Genomic DNA, 23,365 nt, shown 5'->3' on the forward strand with positions numbered 1-23,365 from the left:
TTTCCCTTAGTCAGACTACTAACGTGATGACTGATGACTCTTAACCGGGTTATCATCTGTGTATCTATTTTATTGCCAATAACCTAGTAAACCCAGGTACCACAGACGTGGAGGACACTCTTAGATTTCAGTTACAGCCCCACAGCTGTAAGATTGCAACAGTTACTGGATCATCTGACATTGCCATCTGGATCAGAGCCTGAGAAGCAGCCCTTAGAGGGCCAGTAACAACACATGACCTCTACTCCAAAGCTTTTACAAAGCTTGAGGGGTTTGCTTTTTTATCTCTTCTCCCTGTGCAAAGCAACCCCAAACCAATGAACCCCTTATTGGTCTCTTCAAAGGAATTTCTACTCTGCTGTAGTTACACAGTTTGAGGATAGAGAAATTGTGGGCAAAAGCAAAAAACCCAGCAACATCCCTTCGATTCTTTTCAGAACTAAAGAAGTTCCATTTGTTAAAACCACTTTTGAGGGGGAAAAAAAGTGGATATTTATTATTGTATTGCATGGAAGAATCCAGCTACTAAAACATGCAAGTCACCTGTGCTGTATGGCTTTGCTAACAGCAGACTTGCAGCACTTACTGCAGCCAAACTGTGCATCCTACCGGTGGAAAAGTCAAAGTCAGAGGTTAAACAAAAGACAGCAGAATGCCCAGTGAACACCCAGAAACCCAAGGACTTTGGGGTATTTACACTCACTCTCTCCCAACATGTGATTAATTCAACATTTTCAACTTTTGAAGGGTAGAAATGCAGCATCCTGCCTTACCTCAGTGCTGATCTGTGCTGGGATGCTGACAAACTCTGGATTTGAAGCAAATGCTGTCAGATTTTCCACGGCCTCTATTAAAGGTGCAGTGGCAATTCTGCACTTGTTGCGATTCTCCTCAGAGAAATCTCCATCCAGCGCCTGGAAATGGAATCAGGATTGAGCTCTCTCTGACTGGGTTTCTTTAGTAAAATTGAAGGAAGATGGTTTAAGCCTTCCTACTTTTAAACTGCTATGTGTTTATATTTGAAAGCTCCTCTGCAAACAAGGTTGAAGCAAAGAATGTGATCTTTTAGGTGTGATCTTCTTTCTGTAGCTGGTTACTGACCCTAAACTTTCAACTGCTGCAGGTTTTCTGTCATTGCACTCCAATGACACTCTCAAGTTGTGTCCCAGGACCTCACACTCCAAAGGGCAGAAGGAGCTAACTTCCACCTTTTTATGGTTTGTGAAGGTGGTTGTTTCCTACAGATTGATTTTTAAATTTTTTACTTATTTCTGTTTTAAGCAAAGCAGTAATATATTGCTGTCATTTTCACCCAAGTCAACTGATCTCTCTCACAATCTCAGAATAAACATTTCAGCTAATGAAATCAGATTAAACGAGGTAATGGCTTTCAGAAGGGTTTAGAATTGTGAATTCTCCATGGCTTCACAAGTATTACTTCTGCTTGCATGAAGAAAAACTACCCTCTACCAAATTGCTAGCAGGAATCTGGAAAATAAAAAGTTACTACTAACAGGAGACTATTAGCCACATAAATAGCTTCTGTTTGGTTCCCACTATTATTTATTTCCTTTTTTTTTCTCTTGTAGGTAAGGTAAAGCTGTCAGAAATAGCTCCAAAAATCTCCAAATACTGAGGAACTTAACACCATTAAAAATCTTCACATTCAGTTGCTTGCAGATTATTCTTATGGTGCAAGCTCATTAAATACATCAATCCTGAGGGGTCTCATACTGGATCGGCCAGCTGCCTCTCCTAATAGTGAAACTGCCCAATTTTTTTCATCTTGACTTCAGAAGCTATACTATTGAACATGTTTTCCAATTCAGATCTTCAAAAATGTAATTAGTGATTTTTTTAAACCATGCATATCCAAGAAGGTAAAAAGATATTCCTAACTGTTCTGATTCTGTCTCAACAGGGGAAAAAAAACAAACAAGAAAATCCCCTAAAATCACAAAGGAAGAAGGAAGCACAATTAAGCAGCATTTGTACCTTGATAGTTTTAACCAGGTTAGCAGTGCTGTTTGCCACTTCCTTGGCAGACTGCACAAAGTGTCTCTTGGCAACAGGATTTGCAGTTTTTGACGAAGCAATGCGACAAGCGTTGCACAGAGCAGATGTGTGTTTGGCCACGATCGTGGCAGCTGATAGGACCTGCAAAAACCAGCACAGAACAGGCACAATGTCAGAGGGGCAGGACAGTAACCACACTGCAGCTCTGCAACGTCAGTGCCCAAAGCCAGGCAGCAGAGTCAAACCACAATGCCTTTGACTGGACAGAAACAAAGCAAAGTCCCATGTCCTAAGAGGGATGGTCTCCCCGCAATCCTCTGCAATCACCTGCGATGGGCTGCTCGCTGGGTCGACCAGGTTCTGGCACGCCATCTGGATCGCTTGGTTGGCACGGGCAAATTGAATTGGGTCAACGAGGCCCTGCTGACCAGCCTGGCTGTTTGGATCTGAGATACCCACCAGGTAAGCAGCCTAGAAATGGAGAAAAGAAGAAAGCAATCCGAAGAAATCATGCTAAATCTGTCTTGAATCTCTGGTAAGCTGGCCATATGTCATAGCACATGGTGGTCAGAGATTATTCAAAAATCATACTGTGAAATACAATTACCATTTGTTTTTAGCAGTACATCTCCAGAATCCACTGAAACCAAGAAAACATACCCTTACACTTGAGAAATTTAATTGAAACAAAACTGCCCATTGTTTAGACAGCTGCTATCCCTGAAAACATGACTTGTCACTTGCACAGCCAGTGGAGAGAGCTTTAATGGTCACACATACTGGCAAATTATTTACTGTATTAGCCATGGTTGGAGGTAGTGGGGGTTTTTTGTCAAGACTAGGAAAGCAATCCAGCAAAGGTACTTCTGCTGAGTGCAGGTCCCATCAGGCCTGTAGCTGCTGGTCTCACTGCAGCTCAAGGCGTCTGATGGCCAACCTTACCTCCTCACTCAGTTGTAAGTTTCATGCTTCTCAACAATGACAACTTGTCTAAACTGTCACAAGCATATATGAAAATTCCTTATATACATTACAGATACAATTATCTGTCGCCTCCATATGCCAGCAAGGCGACTCAGAGTTCAATGTGGAGGGGATTTAGTCCATATGAAGGCATTACATATTTGGGGAAACCAAAAAGAAGAGGTTTCCAGATGCAGAGCATGAACCCCCACAGCCAAATCATTCACCAAGGTGACTGTTTCAGTTCTCTATAGTTCACTCAGTTATCAGATCAATGAAACCACAGAGATCAGACCCTAATTTGTTGTAGCAACTTCAGAATTTTGGTTATTCCAAAAGTATTTGAACAGCTGAAACAGGTTTCTTCTTAGTTCAAATGTCTGAAATTTGTAGTGCTCCTTAAGAACTTTTACAAACTAGAATTTGATTCATTAATTTTAACAGTGGCTGCTTTTTTGTGCATTTCTCTATGATATAATAGTTCTGAGCTTGAGCTGCAAACATGAATTCCATATGCTGCAGCTTTGCTTTATCCTCAGCAAAGCTTCCATCTTGATGTCATTTCCCTTCCTTAGAAAATACGCATGGTGTTGCACTCTGCTCCTCGTACAGTGTGCACAACTTCTGTGGATCTACACAGAACTCACTGTGTAGTACAAAGTCATCATTTGCTTGACCACAGGGAAGTGAACTTCAGATTTACAAACCCACAACACGAGCTTGATAAAAAATAAAAACATAATTGCTTTACAGCCTGCAGTAACTTACCTGAGCTGCTGCCTCTGTGAGGCCACAAAGAGCCTTGGATGCAACTCCAACACATTCTCCAAAGACTAAAAGATCCCCGGTTTTCGCATTCTGGGAAATGCCCGCCATTGATTCTCCAAGAACCTCAGAAATTAAAAAACAAAGTTATCTTCCAAGTATGCATCCCTGCCACTTAGAGGCAGGTGACTGCTGGCCTGAAACCAATTTTGGCCCACAAACCTCCTGGACTTGGCTTCCAGAAATTTTAGACTTCACTGAAGTGGGCACATGTGGTGTGAGGGATCAGGCATGCACACCAACACTGGACTGACAGGGAACATAAGCACTACTACAGCTCAAATCACTACAAGGGTACAGAATTAACCCTCATTAATTTTGCTGCCATCTATACACCATCACAGCTAACCTGGCACTCAGCGCATTCCACAGACTGCAGAACATGACATGACAACCAGTCCTGCAGATGCTGTTGACACATCCGGGATCATCTTTGTCCCCAAACTCACTGAGGCTCGGTTTAAACGAAACTGCACCTAGACTTCTGGAACCATCTTAGTGTCAAAATGCACATGAATTCCCACAGTATGTCCCACTGAATTCAGTTCACTTGGCTTTAATTCAAAATGAGCTCTGACTGTGGTAGAGCATTAGATGCAAGATCACATACACCCATTAGGTACTCTCTTTTTCTTTCAGAGAAGGAGGAATATGAGACAATTCCAACACATCAAATAGTAAGGACACCAAAAGCCAGCTTCAAAGGAAGCTGTGCAGCATGGTTTGATTCAAAATAACTGAAGAGGTTTCCCACAGGTTTTCTGACGTGCTGGGGTGTCTGGACTGCTCAGACATTTGGCAAAGCTGTTCTGCACAGAACGATACAATGGGATTTCACTGCCAAGCCTCCCATTGGGATGTTCTAACATAACTGCAGTCAAAATACAGCACCTCAAAGTATGACATGCTGTCTAGTGCACAGGAGAGGAAGGGAGAGAGGAGAAGCTTTAAGAGTATTGTGCACCAGTCACTTAATTCAAAATTTCTTACTGAGGCAATACACCTTCTAAGTGACCAAAACTTGAAATTATCTGTAAGAGACCTATCTCAGGCAGAGTTTATCAAGGAATGCAGCAGACATTTTAGCTATAAACACTGACTGAACCTCAACACTCAATATGCACGTGGAAACTTCTGAAAATCCAAACACACTTTATAATTGGCACACAGGTGGGACAAATAAATTACCTTTGAGTTTTCCATTACGCCCTCAATACAATCAAAATATGAAAGATCGCTCACAGGTTCATTTGGGTTATCCAGCATTCCCTTAACTGTCTGAAATAATGAAAGAAACTGATTATTAATAGAGTCTGAAATACTGAGCTGAAAAGAATACCATCACATCTATCCTGCTTATTCCAATGTAATCTTACACCTTTGTCTCCAGCAAGCAGCCAAAGCTGCACATTCCCTGAGGGTGTACCATGCAGGAAACCCCACCCGACAGGAACTGTGGGAACTCCATGTTTGTCCACCAACAATCTGTTGAAGTCCAGGCTACTATGGTTTACCTCGTGTTTTGTGATGAGTGATATATGGTCAGAGATGCTCAGCTAACATGAGGCAATCTGTCAGGTGTCAACAGTGTAACACATGTTTTCAGTACTATTTTAAATTTCATAAACAAATTTAAAAGAGTTATAAGAAAAACAGCTGCCATTTGTTGAGCACTGTCTGGAAACACAAAAGGTTACCAAACTGAGTACGCATCCACCACCTGCCTGCCTCTTACACTGTCAACAGACTCCCCCAGCCTAGGAAAACTTTCTGTCAGAAAACTACATATAGTTGGGTTTAATTTCTTTTTCTGAGGTGATTCTGAGTCTTGGAAATAACAATGTGACAATCAGTCAAATATTCATTGAGAAGAATGAATGCAACTAGATAACAAAACTTGTAAAAAGCTGTAAAATGCAGGAGGCTAATTCCTTTATACATAAAAATATCTGTAGCACATTTTTTTCAAGTTTGGAGGAACACTATTTTACTGCCAAATATCATGCAGAAAAGACTTTTAATCCTTCCGATGAAAGTGAAATCAATTAAGTAGAGAAAGATACTGGCAGCTGTATCTGACATTTGCCTTCCACCTAAAGGAAGCACTTCTCCAGGCATGATTTTAGACACTTGGACTTTTCTTGTAACACAACTTCGAACATTAAGATACACCTACAGTATTTTTAACAGCTCAGCTATTGCTTTGTAAAAGTCTAACTTAAAGCCTTACAGCAATTAAAAAAGAGAAAAAGGTGATGTGAAGACATGGTGTCTAGAAAGCAATTTCCAGTTGCCTCTTCTGTCTGTCAGTTCTCACAGACATTGCATCAACTCTTCATGTTGTGCTCTATTAAATAATAACTTGAAAAGCAAACGAGGTTCCTACAGCACTTACACTTCTTCGGAGACAGAAGCCCTCAGAATACAAGGAACACAATGGCAAAACACAAGCCAGCACAAACTTCCCACTAACATACATTTGCAAATATTGCAACACCCGTGTTACTCTTTTCAGCTGCAATTTTGGGCAAGTTTAGCTGCCTCACTGAAGGTTAGAAAATGAGGTCCTCTATAAAAACAGTCTTCCAGAGTCTCCAGAGAAGACCACAGAGAATACTGACAGTCTATCAAATACATGCTGAGACACACTCTTTCTACAGAAACAATGATTTTTAGTAGTTAAGAAGCCCTGGAAAGACTAGGGATAGTGCATGATGAGTTGGGGAAATGAAAGGAAGAGGCAAAAGTTTTAATCATTGTAAAGAGAAATTAAGACTTCTAAAATTTCATAGGTTCTTCCAGTCACTTTGATTTGAGTCTCCAGTCTGATGCCAGGACTGTGTGCTTTTGCTTTGGTTTCCCCTTTTCCAGAAATTAACCTAGTTCCACATACCCAGGCTTTTCTTGCTAACTCTCCTTCTCTGGGAAGTTCAAGGTGCTACAGATCTTCCTTCAGCCCTTTGCTGGCCCTGGTCATAATCCATGCCAGCACGTGCAATTCTGTGCTATTGGCACAGAACCCTCTGCAAGGCTATTCTGCCCTACATTTCTCCTCTAAGCTCTCAGTTTTCTGTGGCTCATTAGCTGGAAATTCTCACCTTTCACATACCTGCTGTTTCATAGATCTCTCCCCATTAGTCTTTCAGGAAGTCCTGGGAAATAGCACTTCATTCCCCCTGCTTGCTCCTTTACATTACAGCCTGATTTCCTGGTTTCTATTTCTATTCTTTGGACTGGCTGCTGCTCCCTCTGACCAAGGAGGGAACACTTAAGAAGCTAAGAACTCAGAAGGACAAAGTAGCTCCTAGGGGAACTCCCTACAACATTTTGGGGTGATAACCATGGACTCGCATATTAAGAAAACTCACAATATCCTGGAATTTATTGCAATGACCTTTGTATCCTTTTGATACTAAGGGCTAGAAATAAAAAAACTTAATGGTATTTTATGCTCTCAACACAGGCCAGTCACCCCTTGATATTTTGACCTTGACAGTAAACAACAAACATCTCGTTTAAGTGAAAAGATGTTATTTCCTACTACTGAAAGTGGCCCTGTCTGTGGTCAGTAGCATCTTGGAATTAGGTCTTTCAACTGACCCATTATTTAGCCAGCCAAACATTTCACACAGGATCAAGAACATACCTTGCACAAGCCTGTATTGACACACACATCACAGTTTGATAGGGAAGGCAGAAACAAGGCATTAAAAAAGAAAGGTCAAGGTAAAAGATGGCAAACACCACCCTAAAGTGGGATGTCAGTAACAACATCCTGCAAGTGGAAAAACCAAGATATTGCAGCGCCCTCCACCACACTGGTGGTAGTAGAAATGTCCATCTTGTCCTGATTCTTCCTTAAGTCACAGTAAGTATGAATAATAGGGACTAAACTGTACCTTTGGAGGGCAGAAAAGCGGAGACAGGGACAGGGTAGCAAATTTAATTCTGGCCAAAACGACAAGATTTTCATGGGTTCCATGCTCACCTTGTACGCAATTAAAACCCCTGCCGCAGACGTCAAGTGAGAAGACAGTGACAGGAGCTATTCAGACAAAGAATACAAAGGAAACAAACATTTGGGGTCCACTTTCAATTATAAGAACTTTTGAAATATAGTAATACCTCCAGTTCTCTGAGTGCATTATCACATTCCTTCTGCCCGGGAGCTTGCTGGGTGCACAGTGTGATGAGCTGGTTTATACTCTCAGTCACAGCTCTAGGGAGAGTAGGAGGAAAAAAGGTGGATTTTATAGTTGAACTATTCCTCTTAGTAAAACTTTTGTCATTAACTGTACACTGCATAAAGATACAAAACTCGGATCTACTACATGGCTGAGCCCAGCAGCCAAACTGGTGGTACCTCTGGGAAAACACTGGTGACAAAGGACAGAACACCATCTGGCAGCAGGCCAAGGCCAGCACATTACAGTGGCACAGCGATAGAGTGTAGCTGCTGAAAGGTATTTCAGCACTTCTCCAGGTCTGACATTAACTGAATCATTTCTCAACTACCACCCCAAAAGCCCTGAAGGATAAAGAAACAAGTGACTGATATGGAAAACAATGCTTGAATTTAAAGTAAATTTTATCTACCCTTCTCTAGCAAAGTCCTGTATCTTGTCTGACATAGATAATACACACACATAATCCTGCTATATACTTCCTTAGTTGGTTACCAAATCATTTTTTTTCTCTGTAGCTAATAACTGATATTCTCCCATAGGTTTATATCCACAGAGAACAAGTTATGCAAAGGCATCATGTTCCTATAGGAGTTCACAGCTCTGGACATACAACAGTCACTATCTGTCTTTCTGATAGATGCTCTGATAATAGGCAAAATTCATGATAACTACATTCATTTTAGACTCATGACTAACAACCCAGGAACGTGGCATCTAGAAGAAGAGAAAATCAGTGAAATTGGAGTGCATGGAGAATATGCTTTCCTCTGGCCTTGGAAACTGAATGGCATTTGCATCACTTTCCCTTTCAGAAAACAGGCACTCAATAACATATCAATAACATGATTACCAGGATGGAGGGTATCCTACTGTTACAAAAGCAAACAGGATGTGCTTATTACATGCATTATGTTCATGTTAAATTCCAGGGTAAAAAGAATGGAAACTAGTAGACATACTTGTTTAACTGAGACTCCTACCCTTTTCAGCAGCTTTGTTGTCCTTGTGGAGGACCTGGTGTTCCACCTGCTGCACATCAGTGATTTCTATGCATCAGAAAAATATGATTGTGTACAGACATAGGAATAAATGACAAAAATTGAAAGTTCTGTTCATTCCCAGAGAAACCTCACACAAAAATATCTTGTCTGCTGTTGATTGTAATGTGAGACTCAATTCTCTGACTCAGGGAATATCAGCAGTTGAAGAGAGAGAACTATCAGCTTTGTAGAGAATGCCACATGGTCTCATGAATATCATTATTACACACCAGGTACCTCTACCAGGAATCCATCCAGTGTACAAACATTACTCTGAAAACCATTTGGACACAGTAGAACCAACAAGGTGGCTCCTCAAACACCAATCCCAGAGTGGGAAGGGCGTGCTAGGACTCTAAAGGCCACACCTATTTTCATCAAATACAACACACAAATACTTGGACCCTGCAAGGAACTCAGCCAGTGTTGCAGTCCTGTCAGAGGTGGTCAAGAAAAATGCCTCCACAAGGAAGACAAAGCTACTGAAAAAGCTGAAGCGTCTATCACAGCTGGAGGAAAGGAGGAAGAAAGCAAAACAAAACCAACACAACCCAAGACTAATCACAATACCATAGATGGTGAGAGAAAAATGAGAAGAGCTATCTCATAATAAGAGAGCTGTGTCTCTTTTTTCATTTTCGTGAGAAGAGAGAAAATAAAAATGTTTGACCCTAATCTATCATAGCAGGGAAAGAACAGAGACCTGGCAAGCTTGTCACAAGCCAGCCCAGAGGATCTGAGAAGGGAAATACAACGTCTCCTTAGCACCTTAAACACAAGCTGAGAGCTGATGCAGTATTCACTTCACACGGGTATGTGGTGTCTGTGTAAGGTCTCACACACGCACACACAGAACAGCTAAAGGCTCGACCTGGCTCACCTCCCTTTTTCTATTACATGCTTCCATAGAGGGAATACCAGCCTGGAAGGAACTTAAAACTACCTGGATTTCACTGGGGACTCTAAATTCCTCTACACTCCAATCAGGAATGCTCCAAGCCTAAAGCAGAAATCTGTAGCAGTTTGATGCTGCGGCAATAACAAGTCATGCCACTCCTTCACTCTCAAGCAGCCTGTCTTTCATTACCCACAATTTTCATAGATGCTATTTTTTTTCCAGGGAGACATAGAAATAGATGTAATTTTTTTTTTTACGAAACATGACAAAGTAAAGTAGCGTAGATTCTTAAGGAAGCCCTTTAGTGAGGGAGTGGATTTATAATCCTTAAAGTAAGGGTATGCTCCACTGAAGAAATGTAGCATCTAAATCCTTTCAAGCATTCCTGATCATACACATATGCACACTGTTAGTGATAGGTAGCTACAATACGATTTTCAAACACATTCTATATAAAAATATTATTCAATTCCTTTTCTTTCAGGGATTGAGAGGCTTGTTGCCTTGTCAGAACACAGATGGTGAGAAAACAGTAGGTAAAATACATTGGTTCCTTTCAAAAACAGGCCAAGTCTTCAAATGCTGGTTCCTATTTCCACCAAGGGTAACAAGTTATACCAGTTGAGGAACTACTCCAACATAAGCAACTTTCCTCTGGCCTACTTCCATTTAAATAGAACTACAGGTTCCAACCACTCAGTTCACTATCAACAGCAGAAAAATACATAAGCACAATATAAATATCACAGAGAAAAGCAAATATCACAGGAAAACAAAAAGCAATCAACACATCCTTACCTTGCTGCTGCTGCTAAGAGGTTCTTGGCATTAGGAGCTCCAGGATCAACAGACAGAGACTTGGCAGCCAGTAACAGCTTGCTGGAAGCCATAGAGATGCTCTTGAGGTTACCTATGACTTGAATCTGGTCCTCTTTAGTCTGGAAAGCCACAGCAGCATAACATTAAGTACAAAATTTACAATAAAGAGAGTGTGCTAAAACCACATATGGAAACCCAGTTTGCTTATCCACCTGAAACCACTGACATACGTGAGCCCAGAGAAGGATGGCCCAAGCCTCTGTTCACCCAGACAGGTGCCTCTAGCTTCACGTACATAACAGAAAAAGACCCTTACAACAAATAGCTTGGCTTCTAACAATGGTAGTATTCACAAGTGAGCAATGGAGAAACTTTACTACTTATTGAACAATGCTTTTGTTGTCAAGACTCTTATGTGTCTCTGCCTGGCACAACTGCTTCACATTATTCTGTCAGTGTACGCTCTCTGTATTCTGGCATCCTTTGTGCAGCCCACAGGCTCTCTAGCATCTAACTGGGATTGCTCACACAAAAATATCCTCCAGAAAGTCATCTTTTCCATGAAAATAAGTTTCTATAAGCCTACTTTGGTCAGTATTTTGACTGGGATGTTCTATTACTTATTTTAAGCCATTTCTTGAAAAGGGAAACCTGCATTTAAATACACTTACAGAAGAGTATTGCATTTTCACAGCAAATAGCTGTGACTAGACTCTTCTGTGAATGAACAGTAGAAGGGAACCCATTTTTTCTAAGTCTGTTCACAGTTTTATGTAAAAAGGTTGCATATTGTTCAGCTGATATGAATAACTTTTACTCTGTATTTACTACATTCTACTTCCTCCCTTCCCCTACATTTTGCTAGTCACCCAAAATACCTGGTATTGCTTCTGTTCAGGCCAAACAACTACACACAGAGGGCCTTCTCTATTGAAGGATCAGCCATTAATAACTAAGATGGTTACCATCCCCTGTGTCAGGAGGATAAGCAAATTCACAAGGGCCACAAGATCATCAGCAGCTGGATTCTCATTTCAAGAAGCCATTTACAGTATCATTTCTACCTCTACCTTCACTGAATTCCCTCAAACAAAACATTCTAAAAGTCAATGTGGTCCACAGCTAAAGAGACAGTCAGGTATCTCACTGCTTCTCACCTTCAGACTCAGCTGTATATGGAGCCTAACTCACTTCACACATCTGGAACCTGAATGATGAAGTTGTGATGGACAACAACCACCAGCCACTGTCAGATCTCTCTACTCAGGTCTATCTACAAAGCATCTGCTCTAGAGAGACACTTCATAAATGACTTCAAAGGACTGACACATGCAGGACCTTCTTGCCATTCTCCTTTGGCAATCATTTCTTAGGTTTGCAGGATCCTCCTATGAACCAGGGCAAAACCATCTGCAGATTCTTTTTTCTGCAATTCCTCCCATCTCTTCTGATACACAATTCCTTTTTATATACTGACATTTGTTATGCTAAAACATTGCCAAATGATCAATTACTGTAGCTCAGCACAACTGTACCCAGTAGATAAACTGAAGGTGGTATCTCCAACTTGTATGAGTTCCCAGACTACCAGGAATAAGCTTGGCCACATGTAACAACATTCCTGATTGTTAGAGTTCATCAGAGTAGAACTCTGCCACATTTTAAATCACTGAACACAAGTCCAAGTGCTTGCTGTCACATCCAAGGATGGCATTTTAGGCAGCCCTCTTCAAGTGCTTGCTCCACTCTGTAGCAGGTCCACAGCCCCACAGAGCGATATCAAAGCATCTTTTCCTCCATCCACTTCAAGTATTTCAAAAGTAGCAAAGAAAGGTGCTAAATTTTGAACAGCATTCACCTAAATTATGCTCCATGGTAGTTCTACTGCAATAGAAGCAACCCCTTCCACAAGCTCAGAGGTTCAGCACATCTCTGTATCTTCAGATATGCAGCTCAAATTAGTTACCAAACTACACAGGGGAGTACAAAGTCATATTTCTGACTGGACAAGTAACAAATACCAAAATCCTGTGGAAGATGCAAATGCTGAGTTCTCTTCATTCCAGATAACCAGTTCCAGATGACTGCCTCACAACCAACACCTCCTGGCATATCGGGATAGGCTCACACCAGCATGCTGTACTGCACCCTACTGCTACATAAACAATGTACTGCACTGCCAGAGGTTATAGCCAAGATTATCCCTCAATTAGCATGATCAAGAACTTACTTGTGCTTGGCCAGCCATTTCAATACCAGCATCAAGAAATTCATCAAAGTCATCACTGAATTTCCCAGAGGCTGCAGCCAGTTCCCCACTTTGGCCCCGTGTAGCATGGACAACTTCTCCAGCTGACTGATTCAGGTCTGCTGCTGCCTGGTTCAGTTCACTCTGAGCTTCTTGAAATGACTTTGAACTTGGAGGTAGCTGTAAGAGGCAAAGTTCAGTATTTTATTGTCTGTCACATCACACCAGCCTTTCATGACTGGAGAGTTCAACACACGTTGAGAACACTAAATGCAAGAGAGTAGTGAGCTGGAACTATGGGACAGCTGTCAACCACTAATCTGTCCAGTAACGAGTCCTGCTGCTTCTTTCAAGGGACAGACAAGTCTGTAAGCTTTTCAAGGGACACAAGTTATTGGCAGCACTTCAGAATTACTCTAAACTCCCTCTGGTAACACAGCTTGGCAAAAAACCCCTGGTTTTATCAAAAGGCATTGCACAAACATATCAAAACACCATTCCTCCTTCATTCACAGACAGCAAGGTTACTGGTGGGTGCAGGAGAAAAAAGGCTGTTCAAACAATGTAACCTTCTGGCAAAATACCAGTGCAAAAAGATGGATGCAGTTAAACAAAGTAACAATTCTACTCTTTGCACAAAACGACCAAACATTTTTTGACAGATCACAATGCTCCTTCAAGTGAACTGATCACTTCTAGGTGGGAGATGAACTATAATTTTCTAATTTTTATATTCTTCAGAATGTTAAGTCATAGTTGCCATTTTCAAAACCAAAAACTTAATACCAAGCTATGACAATAATTTTAATATTGCCTTCACAAGTCATAGACACATTTCACCTTGCCCATAAAACTTGAAAAACAGTGTTTCAGTCTAAGTAGCAGCTGCCTAAAGGTGCTTAAACTTAAACATGGCTTACATTAAGTACACTTAAGTATACTTAGGGCACATTTATTAAATAATGATTTGACACATGGGGAACCCAGATCTGCTGTTCAGTTTTCTGAAATTTACTTCCATGTTAAAAGCCATCTTACTGAATCAACAAGAAGCTTCTTGCTGGATTCCCCGATACTCTTCAAGGCCACATCCACATCCTTTTGTCCAGGCAGACAATTCACACAGTTATTCAAGGAGTGAGACACTGCTTTTGCCACCTACAACACACAAGTGAACACATTCACACAGAGAGGCTTAAATGCTCATTAATAGGAGGCACAGCCTCTACTCCACAGCCAGCAATTCCCACATTCTGACCCTTACAGGGCCATTTTTGAGGCTTGCAACTTCCCCGGTTTGCTGCCCTGCAGTCTTTTTTTAGTCTCATCCATTTGACAGTATAGTGTTGGCAGGGCAGCCCCACAACTGCTCCTGGCACCTGGGATAAAGGCTGCAGGTAAGGGAATGCCCCTGAAGTTATCTATATACTAATCACAGAAATTTGTTGCATGCCACTTCGTAAAAAGTTCCGATTAAGACAAAGGTATCTTCATAAGAAATTATTTACAATGCAGGCCAATTCTAGAACTTTTCAAACCAGTAAAAAAAGAACCTGCCACTTTTTAAAGTATTCAGATGCAGTGGTGCCACATATGAATAAAATATGCACTCACTTTTTGAATATAACATGGATATAGATATTTTATTTAAAAATTATGAGTTTAATGGCTGTCTCACATTTGCAATCAAGCAGTCTCCTCACATATGTTGTGGGTAAAAGCAGAGAGCTGCATCTTTGTATATTTTTCTAAGAGATGACTAAAATACCATACTTTATACCATCTGCATTGTTTAGCATAGGCATGATGTTACTGTCTGAGGGCTGTTGAAAGGAATAGAAAGCTGACATGCCTTGCAGCCTTATTTTCTGTCATTCTCGCTCCTTATTTAATGCTGATTTGGAATAAATTCACCAGGTGTTTGACAACTCATGCAGCTGCTCAAGTCCCAGCTTACCTGGGCTAATCTCTGCTGACTGTCTGCATCCCCTGGGGCAGCCAGGGCCTGCTTGGCCTCCTGAATCAGCATGGCAGAGCCTTCCATGACATCCCTGGCTGAATCCAGCATCGCGTGTGCTGCCACAGGATCAGTGGTAGACGCTGCAACCCCTCGTGCTGCCTGAGCCAAAGTCTTCAAGGCCTGAGCAGTTTCTCTGGCAGCAACTCCTATGGTAAGATTTCACCAAGGATTCTATTAGTACCCTTAAAGACAATCTTTGTATTTTATGACATGATCTTGCAGGTAATGATCCTATTGCAAAATAACACTGCAAATTCAATTTAAAAGAAAATCTTCAAACAGAAACACATTTGAAATACACAGTACCATTTGCTTAGAGAAATGCCTGTAGTGAAGCCATAAAGTAAATGTTATAGCCCAAAGACCATTCTGGGCACAGCTCTCTACACCACTGACTACATCTCAGTGAAACACTGAAAAAGAAAAGCTAAAACCTGTAGATGAGGAAAAGCTCATACTCCAAGCTATGGGGGAAGTGATTGTCTGCAAGAATGGTGTACAGGAGTCCAGAGCCATAGCACAATAGTTTAATTTCAAGCAATCAAAGAAGAGTTTATTAGGAATGATACAACTTGGTATAACCTAACATCACTGTGAGTAAAAATAAATAAAAATAACTGAATGAAGTCACAGAAAGGATGCAATAAAATTAGTTTCTGTGGTCTGTCTGGCCAATGTTAAAGGACATCCATCAGCTCCAGTGCTAAGGTGTAAGTCTACATGAATAATGGCCTCCTCCTTCTATCTAGGCAATTATTGAAAAGGAACTCATTGTTTTGTAAGGTTTCCTACAACCTGATGATAAGAGAGCTACTAGATTTAGCTATTCCTTATCAGCTGCAAGTATCGGTACTCCCTTACCTGACACCCAGTGCCTACTTCTGCATAACTATGTGATAGAAACATGAGCCATCTCGATGCAATTCCATCTGCTTCAAATGAAAGCAACTGTAAGTTCTAGAGCCCAGATGCAATTATAACCAATGAAGTGGTAATTGCCATAACGCCTTTTATCAGTAATATTAGAAAAAAATCTTATGGGAGCATTTGCAACAACAGCTTTCATTTCTATCAGAAATAAGGACACAGAACATTTAAACATCTACAAGTAAACTGTTGTCCCTCCTGCAGAGCGTTTTTCTTATTAAGGTGGTTTTTTGTTGCTAAAAGTACAGGTCCAAAAATAAACAGTAGAATCTGTGTGCCCAGGTTCCCTGCTGGCTTTACCTGAAACTATGCAAATGTGCTCAATGAATCAGCCAGAGCAGCTGCATTGTACATGTGACCTGGTAACACCTAGGAAGAGACGCAGTTCTGAAGGTCACCAAGCTGCCCCACTATGTTTGCTTCAAATTGCCCCACTATGTCGCTTCAAAACATATCCAAGGCACTCCTTTAAACTTTCTGTAAGGACATAGCAGCATTTCCAGTGGCACTGACCTTTAAAGTGTAACATATTTTAGTTCTGCTCTTCACAGAGTTTCAGTGGCACATATTTACAAAAACAACATGTCCCAATCTATTCTGATTAAAGACAGAGCAGATTGCATCACGGTTCTTTACGAAGCACGAGTCACACTCACAGTCCTTAGTAGCTTACCACGATTCACTATCAGCACTAAAAAAAAATGGAGTAATTCCTTGATTTAAGTAGTCTGTGATAAGAAAACCTTTCATCAAGTATTTGATGGAAAGAAGAGGTTTCACAGAGCCATTCTGAATAAACCAGTACCTGTGTAGTGCTCGTTGCCCTGAGCAGCACAAGTTAACAGCTGGGCCATTGAAGAACCGACTGCTTTGGATGTGCTTCCCAGGTCCTGAGTGCATTTCTCAAGCTGCAAAAAATTGCAAAGGACAAAATACTTAGTTTAAGGTCAACGAAAACACTTCTTTTTAAACAGTACTACAAAATTCCTCATTCCACAAAAACCTAAACTTTCACCTCAGCTACCGAATACACACACAGTTTCTCTGAAACCTGACTAGCATGTTTTCCCTATTCAGGATGAAGTAAATTAACATATTAGGTAGTGTGAACAAAAATATTTTATAATTAGCAATGGAAGTAAATACCTTCATCTAAGAAGGGCTTCTTTTTTTTCCCCAAATAAACCATTTCACTTTTTAAGCCTACTAGAACTGGCTGTCCTGAGTTCTCATCATTGTCACAATTGAAAAGAAATTCTTTTTACAAGACTGAAACATTTCTGGTACCAAACTGTAATTTGTACACTAGAGGAGGCGGCCCTACAGTTCCATGAATAACTCTACTACAGAACATACTTCTGGCGTAGAAGTAACATATACTCTTTTTAAGTGAATCAATGTAAACTCTTATCAGCATCATCATTATCCAAAGCCTCATGACTTGTTTTGCCTCTAATATTTAAGTTTTTTAACAGCTAACTTTGTTTGTTTGTTTTTAAATGAAGAACATCCTTCCTCAATTACAGTTTCTCCTGGGAGAGGTTTTAACTGTCCATCCACAGCTGCCATCTTTGCATCTTGAAGTTCATTTTTGAGTGTCTGGACTGTATTCAAAGCAGAATCGATTTCCATTGGGCCACAAGCTTCATGAGCCTATTCAGAAATCAGATCAGTACCACTGTTAGCAGCTGTAAGCAACTTTCAGAAACAGTAAATGCTTCAGATCTGATCTCCCCCTCCCAAATTATTTCTCTTCCTACTTCAGAGGCAATTGTGAGCCCTCTAAATGTTATACATCATGGATTCCAAACTCCTGCATTTCAGTCTATGAAGAGAATAACACTCTGCTAAGAGGCACCAGGGGAGTAAGGTGCACTTGGCTTGCGTACATGTCCCCTCACAGCAGGCAGCTCAGGGACTGAGAAGGTAACTGCTACACTCTGGATTTCCCTTTTCACCAGTGGCCCCATTGTGCATCGTGACCAAAGCCATGCTGACCCCCTGATGTGGCAGCCCACATTCATCAGTACGAGACGGAACTTCCAGCACGAGCTCAGGAGCAGCCACCTCAATGCTACAATCCTGGTTTCAGGCCTCAGTGTACACACACGCAAAAAAGACGAGACTTTCCACTCGTATTTTTTTTTAAGCCCCACATGGTTTAGAAATCTCTGTGTGAAACACAGAGAGCCTCTGCTTCCCTGAATTCTAGAGATGATGATTCCAGTTCACAATTACAACAGTGAGCACAGCAATGCAGTAGCTGGGTTCTCACGGCTTTGGTGGGGCACGAGATGTGCTCCCTTTTCCCTGCTCTCCCTCAAATGTAACAGCAGCTCAGAGTCTTGATGTGCTGCTCTGTATACTCTCCTCACATCTGTCTCGTGTGGAAAGGGTAGCACAAGCTTTTCAGTTTTCTTGTCCCTTCTCCCTCCCCTTTCTATCATGATACAGAGGCCACCTGGGAGTCTGAGCAAAGAGTGCACAAAACACAGCAGTGAGAGGTGAACACTGCCTGAGCATGAGCTGTTCCCTCAGGGGAGATGCAAAGCCCTCTTGTTTTAGCTGATTAAAACCAGTATTTACCTACCTTCTGGGAGGCAGTTCGTAGCTCAGCTAAGCTGGTAGCAAGATTCTTTGCACACTGACTGAGCTGCATTGCTGCTGCTTGATCAGTTACTGTGGGGACAGCAGCTTTAGCAGATGCCACCATTTTACTTCCAGGCTGTTCAAGGAACAACAGTGAACACAATTGGTTTTACCAGCTCATTTTTTTTAAAGAAGGCTTAGGAGTCAATAAACAAACTGCTTTCTCCATTCACACACTCATGAGGTTTCTAGATTTTTCTTTAATGACCAGCACAATCCTGCTCCTTAAGCTGGAGTACCCAGTCATAATTCTGTCCCCTTTCCGTGTCCTCTGCAGCAGGACTCATCTGTGCTTTACTGGGACAATGACTACTCCATTGGTTCCAATGTCTGTCTGAGGCCATTAAGTAGTCATGTAGACTACTTAAAATTATTGAAATGTGAAATTTTGCCAGTCAGCATACATGTGATAGAATCAGGTCCAGGTGGCAGAGATGGCAAATTTCTCTCTATTTTTCTAAATATTAATCTCTACCAAAATTCTATGAAATTGAAACTGTAGTTCAAGCAATGCCTCTACAGAGAGATTACTGCTAATACAATTAAAAGCCTTTGCTGATTCTCATCATGACCATTGTACACACATACAGCCATAGGGGAGATGGATCAATCATGTGAATGACTCCAGAGGGAATCATAGAGCAAATACTTAAACAGAATGAGAACATGGTTTGTGATCCCTCTGCCTAGACAGGACCGTAAAAACCTGCTAACAGAAATCACATTTAAGGCAAGACTAACTGATGCCAAGTAATGACCCTGCCATTACACAGAGAATTGGTTTCTGGTGTTGTTTCTTGCAACATTAACAATAAGCCAATAATTTTGTTATCAATGCTCAATATTCTATCTTTCTATTTCAAGATGTTTTAGAAAAAGCACAGAGTCAAATTTTGTGTTTTGGCCAAACCGTCAATCCCGATCCATTATGCAGGCTAATATCTACAAAACCAGGCTAATATTCCCTTTTATTTCTGACGAATTCTGAAACTTGTTGCTCCAACACTAAGTGTACCTTGCCTAAAATGGTTACAACAGCCTCTCACATACTCAGACCTCTACCTAGAAAGATGCTAAATTCTCTTCAGCTTGTTCTTTAAACTCTTTCCAGAAGGCAAGTGCTATGGCAATGAATGTTGGTTCTCCATAAACATTCGTTTTTTCTTGTTACTTTTAACCTCAATGTCAGCAGTTGTCACTCTCCACAGATACAATGTATTTCAGCCACCTAACCTGAGGAACTAAGTTCTCCTATCTATGGCTCATAGTCAGCAATGAACTTCTTGACATGGTTTTTAACAGTTTACTGGCTATTTATCACAAATGAAAACATACAGCACTAAAAAAATGCTTTTTGCATCTACTGCAATAATTGGTTCACTTCACCTGAAGGAAATTCTGGCTGGAATTTATTAAAGCAAGCTGGGCACTGAGGTCTTCTGCCTGAGCTTGACTTCCTCTTACACCCTGCACCAGCTGAGGAATGTGGTCTGCAACATTCTAAAATGGACAAAGGGAAAATATTTTAGTAAATAAATAAAAACTCAAAATCCTCTGAAAATAAAACAAACAGGCTTCCCACTCCCTTTAAAGACAACTGCAGTATTCCTAAGTGAAATACTCTTGTGCTGTCACAGAATTCATTTAGGATTCCATGGAACCAAATTAATATACAATAGGACTTCTAAAGTGATGTTCTCCTTAAGAAATCTTTATTCAATCTACTTATTAGTTAAAGGCTCCTACAAGACAAACCAAGATTTTTATGCAGAATTCTGTACATCAAGTACTCTGAATTATTTCCTTTGCATGTTCAAATGCCAGTAGTGGAGGGGATAGATTTTTTTCAAGAGAAGTTCCCACTTTCAGGAAAACATTGCATTTTACACACAAGCACCTCAGCCTACTTTTCCTTGGCCTTCAGCAACTTCGTAGCATGGCTGGAGCATGTGCAAGCGTATATTGCTAAAACTTTACTCCTGGACTGTCCTCATTGTCCATCCATTGCACAATAACACTTCAGCAGTGCAATACTAAACTACCACCACCACCAAAATGTAAAAAAGTAAATACCGAATCCTCTCCGCTATTTAATAAATGAGCATCAAGACAAAATTAGAATGAAGAGTAAACAACAGTTATCACGTTGCCCTTTCTTAAAGTTCATATTGAAACAGAAACTCTCTACAACACAATTCTGAGGTATACTTGAGCTATCTTAGTTATTTCCTACATTTCTTAGGATTGCACCATGACAAGAAGTAATTGCAGAATGTTAATGCTGTTTTTAACAATATCATCTTTAATGGTTTTGTTCTTTTTCCCCACAGAACTGCCCTTTGATGCAGAACAAAATCTTTCTGCATTCTATTGTCTTTTGCAAATACAGCTTAAACATAAAAGGGAACAGCTTCTCATCAGACTCTGAATTCTAGCTTGGAACTATAAAAATGTGCTTGACTTCAGGCATACCTTGAAATCTTTGATCTTACAGCTTTAACCTAAAGCTAGGAATCATGGTAATCCCACTGTAAGGTCTGTAATTTATGTTTTTATAGTGACATTTAAGGTCCCAGTTGCTTGGAGGCAGAACATCAGAATAGCAAATCAGTTGTTAGTTATATAACCCATTATATAACTGATATGTTAAATAAGAATTTCACTCCATTATAGTATAAATCGCTATTGCTACTCCATCCTTCATTATGGAAAATCCAAAGGTTACCTTTATGCCACAACAGACCTCAGCTCCATTTCACTGCATATATAATGCAACAGCCCATTTTGATAACCATAAAGCTACTCCCCTGCTGAAGATCACACTCATACAGTGAATGCATGGCCAAGGCTTAGAACCACAGTCAGGGAATCACAAATTCCTGAGCAATGGGACCCCTCTGTACAGTGCTTCTAGCATAGCTTTGCATATGTTCCATCACTGGCTGATCTGTACCAAAACTTGCAGTAAAAGTACTTCAGGCAAACTGGTTGTTACTCAACAGATCCACACCCGCCAAGCCTTTTTCTAAAGCGTGTGCAGGGGTATTTGTAGCAGCCAAGGGTTACATGGCACTACCAGTAGCTCAGCTTTGCAAAGCTCTACAAACAGCAGGGCACGGATAATACAGTAAACGAGGATTCTCCAGAACCCACGCACATGAACATAGGGGGGTTGGGGGGTTTTCTAAAGCTCGTTTTGAGGTTGCAACAGTATTAGAGGAGATGATCATCATCAGTTCCACATAAAGCAGAGAGTTCAAGAGTTGTCATGGATTGTGCTGTGTTTACCTTGCAGCTCTGCACAAGTTGCTGGTGGGCTGCTGTGTTCTTATTGGAAACAGCTGCATTCTGAGAAGCTGCAATAGTCTGAGTAGCAGCAGCTGCAGCTTGTTTAGCTGCAATCTTTTGAGAAAAAGAAAGTTAAATCAGTGATAAAACTGCGTAATTCAGAGGCTGAAACACACACTTATAGGTAACTTTGACAGTAACAACATCAACAAATGAATACATTTTATCCCTTAATTTGATTTGCCTTAAGGAAATTGCACTTCTCTCAAGGTGAAAATTATTTGAACATAGTTACCCATCTCCTATTTGCCAGTGAAGAAGAAGACAGAATTAGAAGCATTCTGTGCTCCTACTCTTTCATAGCTTATGATTCAACAGGAGGAAAAGAAGTCAACTACAAACAGCAGAACTGGTCTAAACAATTATCTCCTTATAAAGGCCAGAGAAAACAGGCAAAGTACCCGTAGTGCTTCACACAGCCACGTTGACACCTCTGACCCAGGACTCAAGGGAGCCAATTTCTGCTGAGATTGCTCTACAGCAAAAGCAAAGATCCTAAAATGACCCAGAGGTACAAAATACTGGTATTCCTGAGTCTAAAAGCTTTGTGAAGACCTTCTTCAAATATCTATTATTATCAACATCTCCCTACTACAAAATTAAAAATTCAACAGTTTATGCAAGGTACTTCAACATGCTGTACAACACTAACTGGCCCACTAAACAGAAGCAAGCATGAAGTTTATTACACATTTTACTCCTTCGTAAGGCAGTATATGTTATAACAGCAAAACAAAATACTCTTTGACTAAAACTTCCTTGCATGCAGTTAGAAAATTACAGGCATCAGTCTTTATTTCCTAAAGTACTCCTGATTTTCAGTGCTAGACAGATACAGGAACTTAATGTATTTCTGGAACATGGTCACCTTATTGCACTTGAATCACACTAATGTAAAAATCACAGCTGTAAACTAGGAATTACTAAAAAGTTTCTTTTTTTAATCTGTCTTTTCTTAATTTTAGTTGAGAATGTGAATATCAAACTTTGCCAGCAAGACAAACTTCCATGATATTTTATCCTTGCTGCACAGTAAATTGCCTTTCTCCATCTTGGCTGGGCCACCAGATCGGAAGTAAAAAGATACATCCATTTCTGCTTCTTGACTCTGGGTAATTTCCCAGTTTAATTGGATATGCTGTGATTCAACTAACTTTGTGCAGGAATTCATATGGAACTCTATATCCTAGTAAAGTCACCAAGAGATACTGTGTGTAAATGGCACACCATAGAGATAAATTAACACAGCAGTGAAGCAGTTTCAGCTCAGCTGTTTAATTTTAGGACTAAGCCACCATCAAACACCTTCTGAGTCAAAGCCTTACACCCCTTTACCACATCTGTGACACAAGATGCTCAGTTTTCTGAGGACTATGTTATGATATACTGGCATCTCTAATTCTAAGCCTTGCACTCTGGAACTGA

The 23,365-nt window shown here is 40.7% G+C and overlaps 1 protein-coding gene across 1 annotated transcript in view; it reads right to left on the reverse strand.

Moving 5' to 3' along the window:
* The window catches only part of TLN2 (talin 2), a 181,689-nt gene that overhangs the window by 39,109 nt on the left and 119,215 nt on the right, over window positions 1–23,365 (reverse strand). Inside the window, 15 exon segments of the mRNA XM_008636855.2 lie at window positions 774–914; window positions 1,996–2,157; window positions 2,344–2,487; window positions 3,748–3,870; window positions 4,993–5,082; window positions 7,930–8,023; window positions 10,728–10,867; window positions 12,979–13,176; window positions 14,035–14,154; window positions 14,954–15,162; window positions 16,749–16,851; window positions 17,468–17,596; window positions 18,534–18,668; window positions 19,979–20,092; window positions 21,881–21,994. Of these exon segments, the coding sequence (XP_008635077.1) occupies window positions 774–914; window positions 1,996–2,157; window positions 2,344–2,487; window positions 3,748–3,870; window positions 4,993–5,082; window positions 7,930–8,023; window positions 10,728–10,867; window positions 12,979–13,176; window positions 14,035–14,154; window positions 14,954–15,162; window positions 16,749–16,851; window positions 17,468–17,596; window positions 18,534–18,668; window positions 19,979–20,092; window positions 21,881–21,994 (2,016 nt within the window).

Source organism: Corvus brachyrhynchos, unplaced genomic scaffold, assembly GCF_000691975.1.
Source record: "Corvus brachyrhynchos isolate BGI_N302 unplaced genomic scaffold, ASM69197v1 scaffold200, whole genome shotgun sequence".
Classification (NCBI taxonomy): domain Eukaryota; kingdom Metazoa; phylum Chordata; class Aves; order Passeriformes; family Corvidae; genus Corvus; species Corvus brachyrhynchos.